At 39.0% G+C, this 12,107-nt stretch overlaps 1 protein-coding gene across 1 annotated transcript in view; it reads right to left on the reverse strand.

Annotated features, from left to right (window-relative positions):
* The window catches only part of LOC133617283 (potassium voltage-gated channel subfamily KQT member 5-like), a 323,477-nt gene that overhangs the window by 17,089 nt on the left and 294,281 nt on the right, over positions 1 to 12,107 (reverse strand). The window contains exon 13 of the mRNA XM_061977202.2: positions 8,950 to 9,081. Coding sequence (XP_061833186.1) covers positions 8,950 to 9,081 — 132 coding nt within the window. The remainder of the gene's footprint in view (positions 1 to 8,949; positions 9,082 to 12,107) is intronic.

Raw genomic sequence — 12,107 nt, forward strand, 5'->3', positions numbered from 1 at the left:
AATATCGGATATCGGCAAAAAAGCCATTATTGGACATCTCTATTGATGATTTTATGGTACCACATTTTATTATGGTAAAAAAGTGGCATCTGAGTTGCCAAAATAACATTAAACAGCGGTACTGTATTTGTATTTACAGTAATATGTTGTAAAAATAATAATAATACAAAAAAACACCATATATTTTACAGTACAATATTTTACTGGCAACTAAGCTGCCAGTTTTTTTTTCTGTAAAAAACAGTAGTAATATCGGCAGATTGTTTTTTTTTTTACACGCTTGTCCCTTTCGGGGTCGCGGTGGGTGCTGTAGCCTATATTAGCTGCATTCGGGCGGAAGGCGGGGTTCACCCTGGACAAGTCGCCACCTCACCACCAGGGCCGACACAGATTGAATGTAAAATATTTTAATACATAGGCAAATTCGTTAAAAATTTACTGTTACAAGCAGCCCTCTACTGGCAGCCATGACTGCGGTGTGGCCCTCAATGAAAGTGGGCGTGAAAGACAGTGCAGAGAAGAAGAAGTAGACGATATTCATGAAGAAAGAAATCATCGAAAACATGACGGGAGCATGGAGCTGACTAGGAGCGTAGCGCTGCGAGTCTGCACCGTACTCAAGCAGAATGAGACGATAACGGCAGCCAAAGACATTAAAAACAAACGGCGGACATTTATCCATGCAAACATGGGGAAGCTGCTGATGGTGTGTTTGATGGAGAAGAAGTAAAAAGAGATGCTGCAGAAATCCACTCTTTAAGGTAAATATTGTACATTATCATTACATCATTTATTAAGACGACCTTAGATACATTCTTTAAAAGGCAAGTTACAATTGTGACGTTTTTAGGGGCCAATATATATTGTATATATGATATAAAGATATACTATAATATATCAGTATATATCCTATACTGTACATATATTATGTAAATATTACGTATATATGTTATATTTTATATCGCTTTTAGTCTATTTTATACCTGCATTGTCCTTTTCATCTTTTCCATCCTTTGTAACTGAGCTACTGTGTGGAACAATTTCCTTGTGGATTATTAAAGTTTGTCTAAGTCTAAGTCCAAGCACCAATTGAACTGATTTCAATTTATTTCAATGGACAGCGATTTTTCGCAAAGTGAGTTTTTCAAGGTGTGAGCTGCAACCACAGAACCGATTACCGTATTTTCCGGACTATAAGGCACACTTAAAATCCCCCCCCCCCCCCCCCCCTCAAAACTCGACAGTGCGCCTAATGTAAGGAATAAGTTTGGTCGAGCTTACCCACCTCGGAGCTATTTTATTTGGTACATGGTGTAATGATGAGTGTGACCAGTAGATGGCAGTCAAACAAAAGAGTTACAAGTTGGCTGCACTATGATGGAAATATGACTCAAGTAAACAACGCCAACATTTTAAATGTTCCATTGAAAATATAGAACATTACACACGGCGCTCAAAAATCTATGTCAGAATAATTGTATCTAAGTTATCACACAACTTTGTGTTGCCATGAGTTCCCGGCGAGAAGACAGACGCTGTCTTTGAACCTACCAAGAAGAAGGCTTCATGAAGGTGTTCTGTTTCTTTCATTTATTGTGATCAACAGAAAGATATTGTCTTGACCCGAGATCTACAAAGCGAAGAGGAAGCAGGACCAGACTCCCCTCTAAGGACCTCTTCTTTGAACTCTTTTACGAACTTTTCTGTGAACTGCTTACGACCTTTTCTTTGAACTGTTCTGTAACCAAAGGCGATGGCTGTTTACGACCCCCGCCCCTTTAGAAACAGCTGTTGCCATGTAATCAGGGAAAGTCCAAATAAAAGAGGAGGCGTACAATCTTTCGCCAGAGCGTGATGGAGACTGTACAAGAGTACAGCCCAGACACGCTCTCCTCAATTGAGCCAAATTTAATTCTGTCTCTATTTAATTCCTTGCTTCTTGTCTCGTTTAATAGATGTCATCAGTGTTTGAACCTGACAATCTATCAAAATGTTTTAGTACGACTTCGGTAAGCTGTGAAGCCGCACCGCTTGATGGATTGTACTGTGCTTCAACATACGAGTATTATTATGGTGTGTGTGTATAAGGTAAGACATATTATCTGACGTTTTGTTTCGCAATATTATGCAAAAGCGACTTTTCCAACCTTCTGGTACCGGCTGATCTGTATTTGGGATCTGCATAAGTCCGGAAAAATTGTAGTTTGTGCCGACACCGTAGTCAATAAGCTTCTTCTTTTTCTCTATCTTCTTGTTATGTGACATTCATCCTCCCCTGTTGCCATTTCTAATATAAAGTAGTGTAAAGTTCTTACTTATATCTGTCAGTAAACTCGCCATGAAAGCATTAAAACATACCGGTGTAGTGAGTTTACATTATTCACCCAAGGAACTTTAGTTATTAGAGAGTTCCGGTCGGACGGTTTTTCACGGGACCCATTTCCGGCGTTGTTGTTGTTTCCGGATGAGGAGATGCTGCTCCGTTATTGATTGAAGTAAAGTCTGAATGTCATTAAAAACAGTTAGCGCCATCTTTTGACACTTCTTCCACTCCCGTCCTTGCACGCTACACCACTACAACAAAGATGACGGGGAGAAGACGCTGTCGAAGGTGAGCCACGTAAATAATATTTTTATTTTTTCGGACTATAATGTGCAATAATGTTATATGTATATATATATATATATATATATATATATATATATATATATATATATATATATATATATATATATATATATATATATATATATATGCATATGTATGGATATATGCAAGTGTGTGGATGTATACATATATATATATATATATACATATCTTCTTTTTTACTATTTATATGACTAAATTATTGTGTATGCACCTTAGGGGATCTGCTCCAATTTCGTTGTTCTTTGAACCTGTTCACTGTAATACAACAAATAAAACTATATTCTATTCTATAAGACCGCCCACAAAACGGCGCATCCTGACTGTCAGAAAGCGACTTGAAGATGGTCTGTAAAACATCATCCATGCAACATTTTGACCAAAGAACCACCATTACATGTTATGTAGACCACAAGGAAGTGTTTTATATTTAGAAAAGAAAAATAATAATTAGGGATGTCCGATAATGGCTTTTTGCCGATATCCGATATTCCGATTTTGTCCAACTCTTTAATTACCGATACCAATATCAACCGATATCGGTAATGTGTGGAATTAACACATTATTATGCCTAATTTGGACAACCAGGTATGGTGAATATAAGGTACTTTTAAAAAAAAATAAAAAAAATAAAATAAGATAAATAAATTAAAAACATTTTCTTGAATAAAAAAGAAAGAAAAACAATATAAAAACAGTTACATAGAAACTAGTAATTAATGAAAATTAGTCAAATTAACTGTTAAAGGTTAGTACTATTAGTGGAGCAGCAGCACGCACAATCATGTGTGCTTATGGACTGTATCCCTTGCAGACTGTATTGATATATATTGATATATAATGTAGGAACCACAATATTAATAACAGAAAGAAACGACCCTTTTGAGTGAATGAGTGTGAATGAGTGTAAATGGGGGAGGGAGGTTTTTTGGGTTGGTGCACTAATTGTAAGTGTATCTTTTGTTTTTTATGTTGATTTAATAAAAAAACAAAAAAACAAAAACCGATACCGATAATAAAAAACCGATACCGATAATTTCCGATATTACATTTTAACGCATTTATCGGCCGATAACATCTCTATTAATAATATGACCCCTTTAATGCGATATATGAAAAAAGATTGAAAATAGACCATTCATCGGCAGTGCGCCTTATAGTCCGGAAAATCCGATACTGAATAGATTCGAATCATAGGGTTCTAAACAACAATGATATCGTCCCTGAATTGTATCGGCAACCACAAATTCTGAATCGAACCGAATTGTTAAAACAAATCGTTACACCCCTAGTGAAATATCTAAACCAGTGGTTCTTAACCTGGGTTCAATCGAACCCTAAGGGTTCGGTGAGTCGGCCTCAGGGGTTCGGCGGAATCTCCACCACGGAGGTAAAGACACATCCGACTTATTGTGTAAATAAAAACTTCTCCCTATCAGCGTATTATGGATACCCCTAAACGATGTTCCCTCTAATTTTCCATTTTCCAGGTTGCTTGATTGATCGATTGAAACTTTTACTAGCAGATTGCAAAGGAAGATAATACATTATATGAAACAGTACAGTTTACACAGTACAGTACATATTCCGTACAATTGACCACTAAATGGTAACACCCCAATACGTTTTTCCCACTTTAATCAATTCATGGTAATGTGTGTAAGGTGTGTAATTTGTTGTGAGTTCATGCACTGTGTTGGTTTTGTTCTTTGAACAAGGTGATGTTCATGCACGGTTCATTTTGTGCACCAGTTTTTTTGTTTTTTTTTCACTAAAGAAGGGTTCGGTGAATGCGCATATGAAACTGGTGGGGTTCGGTTCCAACAAGATTAAGAACCACTGATCTAAACCTCACAAAATTGTCTCGTCCCTTTCGGAAAGTAATACTAATCTTCACTCATTATGTGTATAAAAATACAGCTGTTATAGCAGATCTGGGCAAATTAAGGCCCGGGGGCCACATGCGGCCCGTTAAGCATTTCAATCTGGCCCGCCAGACATTCCCAAATATTTTTTTAGATCTTTAAGATGGAAAGTGTAGCTGCCATTATGATGTGCAGTGATGTTTTCTAATGACCGTAAGTCTTCAACTATGCAAAGTATTTCAATGGTTGGAATCTGAGCTTTTGCATGATATACTAGTTACTATAGTAATCTAATTAGTTACTATGGTAATGTTAGTCACAGCAGCTCAGACGAGGCACCAAGCAGTGGGGGTGGGGAGCGTTTCCACCATACTTGCCAACCTTGAGACCTCCGATTTCGGGAGGTGGGGGGTGGGGTGGGGGCGTGGTCGGGGGGCGTGGTTGGGGGCGGGGCTAAGAGGGGAAGAGTATATTTACAGCTAGAATTCACCAAGTCAAGTATTTCATACATATATATATATATATATATATATATATATATATACATATATATATATATATATATATATATAAAAGAAATACTTGACTTTCAGTGAATTCTAGCTGTATATATATATTTATTTTATTATATATATATATATATATATATATACATATATATATATATACTATATATATATATATATATACACAATATATATATATATGTATATATATATATATATATATATATATATATATACACAATATATATATATATATATATATATATATACACAATATATATATATGTATATATATATATATATATATATATATATATATATATATATATATATAAATAAAAGAAATACTTGAATTTCAGTGTTCATTTATTTACACATATACACACACATAACACTCATCTACTCATTGTTGAGTTAAGGGTTGAATTGTCCATCCTTGTTCTATTCTCCGTCACTATTTTTCTAACCATGCTGAACACCCTTTCGCAGGTACCCAGAAAGGTTTCGAGTACCACCAAAAAAACTGACTCTCTGAAGACAGTATACAAATCTGTGTTAAAGGTGTACAAATACTGTTTGTATAATAAGCATGTTATTTTTTTTACAAATGAGGGTTAAGAGTTCAGTACTAAAAAAAAAAAAAAAAAAAAAAGAATGTGGCTTAAGTACAGTTTTTTAATTGAGCTGCTGCATTTTTTTGGTTGGGTTGTTTATTTATTTTGAGTAACTTCTATACATTTCTAAAAGGGGAGGAATGTAATAGAGTTATCTATGTTTGTCTGTTGCCATCTCCTGGTGAATGTTGGCTATAGCGTACTGGGGTTACTTTTTGGTTGGCCAACGATTTACGTGGTGTTGCGCACCTGACGTCACTCAGGTCCGCATGGAGCTGGAGGGGGCGTGGCTTCCAGCTCCGCCTGAATTTCGGGAGAAAATTTGTCCCGGGAGGTTTTCGGGAGAGAAGCTGAATTTCGGGAGTCTCCCGGAAAATCCGGGAGGGTTGGCAAGTATGGTTTCCACAGAGTGTCAGCCTGAAATGTGGGTGTCAGGGACAGACGTGGAAGGAGATTTTCACAACAAAGTTCTAAAACTTAGTTATATATCAGATTGTATTTTTACCCTTTGCGTTCATATTTCGCTGTTTGTCGCGTTTTGCTTGATTGTAAAATATGTCGATCGGTAGGGGTTGTGACGTTCACATGTTGTCAATATTCAGTGTTTTATCGTTCATAGAAAAATGTAATATTCCATTCCGTTTTTTTAGGCGGGCTGTCAAAACGTTTTTAGCATTCAATCAGACATTATTGTGAAGTTTTGTATTAGTGTTCCTAAAAATCAGATATACCGGCCCCAGGGGCGTCACTAGCTTTTAAGGACATGGGGGGCTTAGCCCCCAGGAGATGCACAGGATGCGAGCGAATGTTACGCGCAAGCACAAAACTTCACAAACGGCAAACAAAGACTTAGAAATTATTCATTGTTATTATTATTATTTTTTTTAAATGCACGGGACGAAATGAAATGCTCCCCGGGACGATGGCTTTTAACCATTTTTTTTCTTTTTCTTTTTATGTATATATTCATTTTACATTTTATATTAAATGTCTTGGTTTTTCCTCCCTCTGAAAACCCTATGAAATGTTTAACAAGTCAGCCTATAATAATACAACAGCTATTATCGTAACAATACAATAAAACAAATATATTTAATGATGTTTTTTTCATTATTTTAACAATAGGCTAATGTACATTACTTTATATAGATTCTACAAGAAACACAAAACTTAAACACTAAATTATTTACAATTGCACACACAAGGTTTCGTGCAGCTTCACTCATTGGAAAGGAAGATAATGTGCTTCGTACACCTGCAGGACCGCAAGCAAGGTCGCAGAGAAAATGCGGACTGGAATTTGAGTGATGTGGGCATTTTCTATATGAACAAGTGAAATGGATTGGATACCGACGCACTAAAGGGGCTCTCTACCTTACGCTACGAAGTGAGGGGAAACTGAGTGAATAATAACAGGTTATATGATTATTTATTTAAACTCATATTCGGGCCACTTTATAATGACTATGTCGGCATGTATTTGTAAAAAAACCAAAAAAAAACACCAAATTATTTTGCGGGGCTTAAGAATATTTTAGGGGGGCTTGAGCCCCCCTAAAATATGCCTAACAACGCCAATGACCGGCCCTCAGACACATTTCTTTCTCTAAATTTGCCCCTCCCCCCCACAGTCAAAATAATTGCCCAGGCCTGTGTTATAGGATCTCTTGCGTTCAAACGTCACCAGGGACACGATTGTAAGACTGGACTGGACTACAGACCATCAACTACCATGAAGTTGAAAAACGTATTCGGGAGTTTGTTGTGTTTTCGCTGCACTGTCCTTCAGGAGAGTCCCGAAGCCAGGGAAACAATCCAAGATGGAATGTTTTGTTTTGTCTTTTCACACTAAATTGTCTATGACTGGTCCTCAAATTCATCCTTCTGGGCAGACAGTCCGATGTTATCCAAATCACAAAGTGTGCACAGTTCCGCCCGCATCCTCCAAATATGTTTGGCAGCTTTGGGGTACTTTGAAGACTGCCAGCAACTTCCAATTTGGTCGATAAACCAGAGCAACGCTTACTCCAATCTGCAGAAGTCCTGTTGTCATAATTCCGAATAGGTGGCTATCGTCACGTCCTCGACTGGAAGGTTCGCCAGGCACGCGGCACTCCTTCTTCTCCCAAGAGTCCGTCATTTGTCCAGTAACAACCGGTTCCCCCAAACCCAAGGTCTCGTCAATTTCATTGAGAGGCCAGTTAATTAGTTCCAATATTTAGATTTGGAGAGCAGTGCAAAAAGAGGCAACAAGAAAGTTAAGACAAGACAAGACAAAGAAGCAAGCAGGAGAGATAAGGGAGAGGAAAGGGGAGCGTCCGCCCTTGATGAGTGCCAGAGAGAAAAAAGTAGTTAATTTAGCCGTTTTTAATTCATGAGTTCTTGAGTTTGCTCGCGGCCTGATTTGTACACTTTATTTTTTTGTTAAAACGGTCTCCGCCCTCTCCATCCGGGGGTTTACACATTTAACGGAACCTAACACAATTTGAACCGAGTACGAACAACATGGGAATGGCCATGGATGAAGTGCTGGCTGTCCAGAGTCGGGACCCGGGGTGGACCGCTCGCCTGTGCATCGGCTGGGAACATCCCTACGCTGCTGACCCGTCTCCGCTCGGGATGGTGTCCTGCTGGCCCCACTATGGACTGGACTCTTACTATTATGTTGGATCCACTATGGACTGGACTCTCACAATATTATGTCAGACCCACTCGACATCCATTGCTTTCGGTCTCCCCTAGAGGGGGGGGGTTACCCACATATGCGGTCCTCTCCAAGGTTTCTCATAGTCATTCACATCGACGTCCCACTGGGGTGAGTTTTTCCTTGCCCGTATGTGGGCTTTGTACCGAGGATGTCGTTGTGGCTTGTGCAGCCCTTTGAGACACTTGTGATTTAGGGCTATATAAATAAAGATTGATTGATTGAAGATTGAATGTTGTAAAAGGCAAGCATAAAAGTAGACTAGAGATGTCCGATAATATCGGACTGCTGATGGACCCCGACTTAAACAAGTTGAAAAACGTATTCGGGTGTTACCATTTAGTGGTCAATTGTACGGAATATGTACTGTACTGTGCAATCTACTAATACAAGTTTCAATTAATCAATCAATCAATCAATCAGCAAGGCGCTTGGTAAGAAAGAGACCTCTATTATTGTGATGGTTAGACAATGGGAGAAATGCAATATAACCGTTGCCCTTCCTCTGCGTCAAATCATCAGGGGATCAATACATATTTCCTCCACTGTACATGTAAATAAAAAAACATGCGGAATACATTGACAGTAGATCAGGTCATTCATCCTTCTTACCTGGTTTGCAGACTCTTAATGCGACACAGCATGTCCAAGTGACCTGCAGAGTACTGCTCAATCACGTCCTTGACGTCGTAAGGACGCAACGTTTCCTTGAACTTCTTCTTTGCTACGTGGAACTTCATTATTCTGGGGGGGGGGGGAGAGCAGAACAAGGAAGAGCTTGCTTATGGTAAACACAAGTAGCCTCGATATATCGGAATTAGATTTATCGGCCAAGTATGTTAAAAACGCAAATAATTTGATTTAGCAGACTGAATTTGAATTTATCTGAATGGGACAGCGCATTTTAATGAACAGACAAATTACAAAACCCAAAAGCAGTGAAGTTGGGACGTTGTGTAAATGGTAAATAAAAACAGAATACAATGAGTTGCTAGTCCTTTGCAACTTATATTCAATTGGATAGACTGCAAAGACAAGATATTTAATGTTCGAACTGAGAAACTTCATTTATTTTTGCAAATAAGTTGGCACACGGGCATTTTCACCACTGTGTTACATGGCCTTTCCTTTTAACAACACTCAGTAAACTGAGGAGACCAATTTTTGAAGCTTTTCAGGTGGAATTCTTTCCCATTCTTGCTTGATGTACACCTTAAGTTGTACTTGCCAACCTTGAGTGATGGGGGGCGGGGGGTTGGGGTTTGGTGATAGCGGGGGTGTATATTGTAGCGTCCCGGAAGAGTTAGGGCCGCAAGGGGTTCTGGGTATTTGTTCTGTTGTGTTTATGTTGTGTTACGGTGCGGATGTTCTCCCGAAATGTGTTTGTCATTCTTGTTTGGTGTGGGTTCACAGTGTGGCGCATATTTGTAACAGTGTTAAAGTTGTTTATACGGCCACCCTCAGCGTGACCTGTACGGCTATTGACCAAGTATGCTTTGCATTCACTTGTGTGTGTGAAAAAGCCGCATATATTATGTGACTGGGCCGGCACGTTGCTTGTATGGAGGAAAAGCGGACGTGACGATAGGTTGTTGAGGACGCTGAAGGCAGTCCCTTTAAGGCACACCCCCAATATTGTTGTCCGGGTGGAAATCGGGGAAAATTCGGGAGAATGGTTGCCCCGGGAGATTTTTGGGAGGGGCACTGAAGTTCACGAGTCTCCCGGGAAAATCGGGAGGTTTGGCAAGTATGGCTTAAGTTGTTCAACAGTCCGGGGGTCTCCATTGTGGTATTTTAGGCTTCATAATGCGCCACACATTTTCAATGGGAGACAGGTCTGGACTACAGGCAGGCCAGTCTAGTACCTGCACTCGTTTACTACGAAGCCATGCTGTTTTAACACGTTGCTTGGCATTGTCTTGCTGAAATAAGCAGGGGCGTCCATGGTAACGTTGCTTGGATGGCAACACATGTTGCTCCAAAACCTGTATGTACCTTTCAGCATTAATGGTGCCTTCACAGATGTGTAAGTTACCCATGCCTTGGGCACTAATACACCCCCATACCATCACAGATGCTGGCTTTTCAATTTTGCGCCTATAACAATCCGAATGGTTCGTTTCCTCTTTGTTCCAGAGGACACAAAGTCCACAGTTTCCAAAAAACAATATGAAATGTGGACTCGTCAGACCACAGAACACTTTTCCACGTTGCATCAGTCTATCTTAGATGAGCTCGGGCCCAGCGAAGCCGGCGGCGTTCCTGGGTGTTGTTGATAAATGGCTCTCGCGTTGCATAGTAGAGTTTTAACTTGCACTTACAGATGTAGCGACCAACTGTAGTTACTGACAGTGGGTTTCTGAAGTGTTCCTGAGCCCATGTGGTGATATCCTTTACACACTGATGTCGCTTCTTGATGCAGTACAGCCTGAGGGATCGAAGGTCACGGGCTTAGTTGCTTACGTGCAGTGATTTCTCCAGATTCTATGAACCCTTTGATGATATTACGGACCGTAGATGGTGAAATCCCTAAATTCCTTGCAATAGCTGGTTGAGAAAGGTTTTTCTTAAACTGTTCAACAATTTGCTCACGCATTTGTTGACAAAGTGGTGACCCTCGCCCCATCCTTGTTTGTGAATGACTGAGCATTTCATGGAATCTACTTTTATACCCAATCATGGCACCCACCTGTTCCCAATTAGCCTGTTCACCGGTGGGATGTTCCAAATAAGTGTTTGATGAGCAATCCTCAACTTTGTCAGTCTTTTTTGCCACTTGTGCCAGCTTTTTTGAAACATGTTGCAGGCATCACATTCCAAATGAGCTAATATTTGCAAAACATAACAAAGTTTTCTAGTTTGAACGTTAAATATCTTGTCTTTGCAGTCTATTCAATTGAATATAGGTTGAAAAGGATTAGCAAATCATTGTATTCAGTTTTTATTTACCATTTACACAACGTGACAATTTCACTGGTTTTGGGTTTTGTAGAAACATGCATGTAAACATGCCAGATTTTAGCCATAGACTAATATCCATCTGTCCCCTCTTTGTATGAAACCACATTCAGAACAAATGAAGATGAAATGAAATGTCTCCAACTGCTTCAATTCAGCGACTGACAATAACACATACAGTTCATTACTTTGACACTTTTTCCCACCAGACAAAAATGGAAAAATAAATGAGCACGGTGGGGGGGTTTTTTAACGTGTTTTTTACATCTTCAAAATGTTCCACACCGGCTGAGTAAGTTTCCTCCCTCAAAAAACAAACATCCTGACACCTGAGCAGTCGACTCCCGGTAGTCCAAAAAATGTGGTGCCTTTTTTAAAATTAGATGTGTAAAAAAAAGACCTTAATGTACGGACCTGCAAAACCTCAAGGCCAAATCGAATGCTATTTGTATAACTGCAAGCGTCCCAAAGTGCGGAAAAAAAACATGCCTGCCAAGTAGACAGCCGTAAATAGTGTTGACTATTACAATAAAGCCAGTGTTGGAACATAACCTGTGTAACTAAGCTATAGACTTAATTTTACAATGTCAAGTTCAAATTTAGCGTCTGGTTTGGGACGCAGTAAAAATGAACTGGTTGCCTGTACAAAATACGGAAAATTATGTGTCATATTAATACAACTAATTAATAATAAAATTATTTACTGTGTAGGTTTTTCCACATATGGATGTTACACTGACTAAAAAGTCAAAATAAAAAAAAGGTTACAAAAAAATAACATGAATATAAATAAAGAAATATAAATTATTACT

Source organism: Nerophis lumbriciformis, linkage group LG16, assembly GCF_033978685.3.
Source record: "Nerophis lumbriciformis linkage group LG16, RoL_Nlum_v2.1, whole genome shotgun sequence".
NCBI classification, from domain to species: domain Eukaryota; kingdom Metazoa; phylum Chordata; class Actinopteri; order Syngnathiformes; family Syngnathidae; genus Nerophis; species Nerophis lumbriciformis.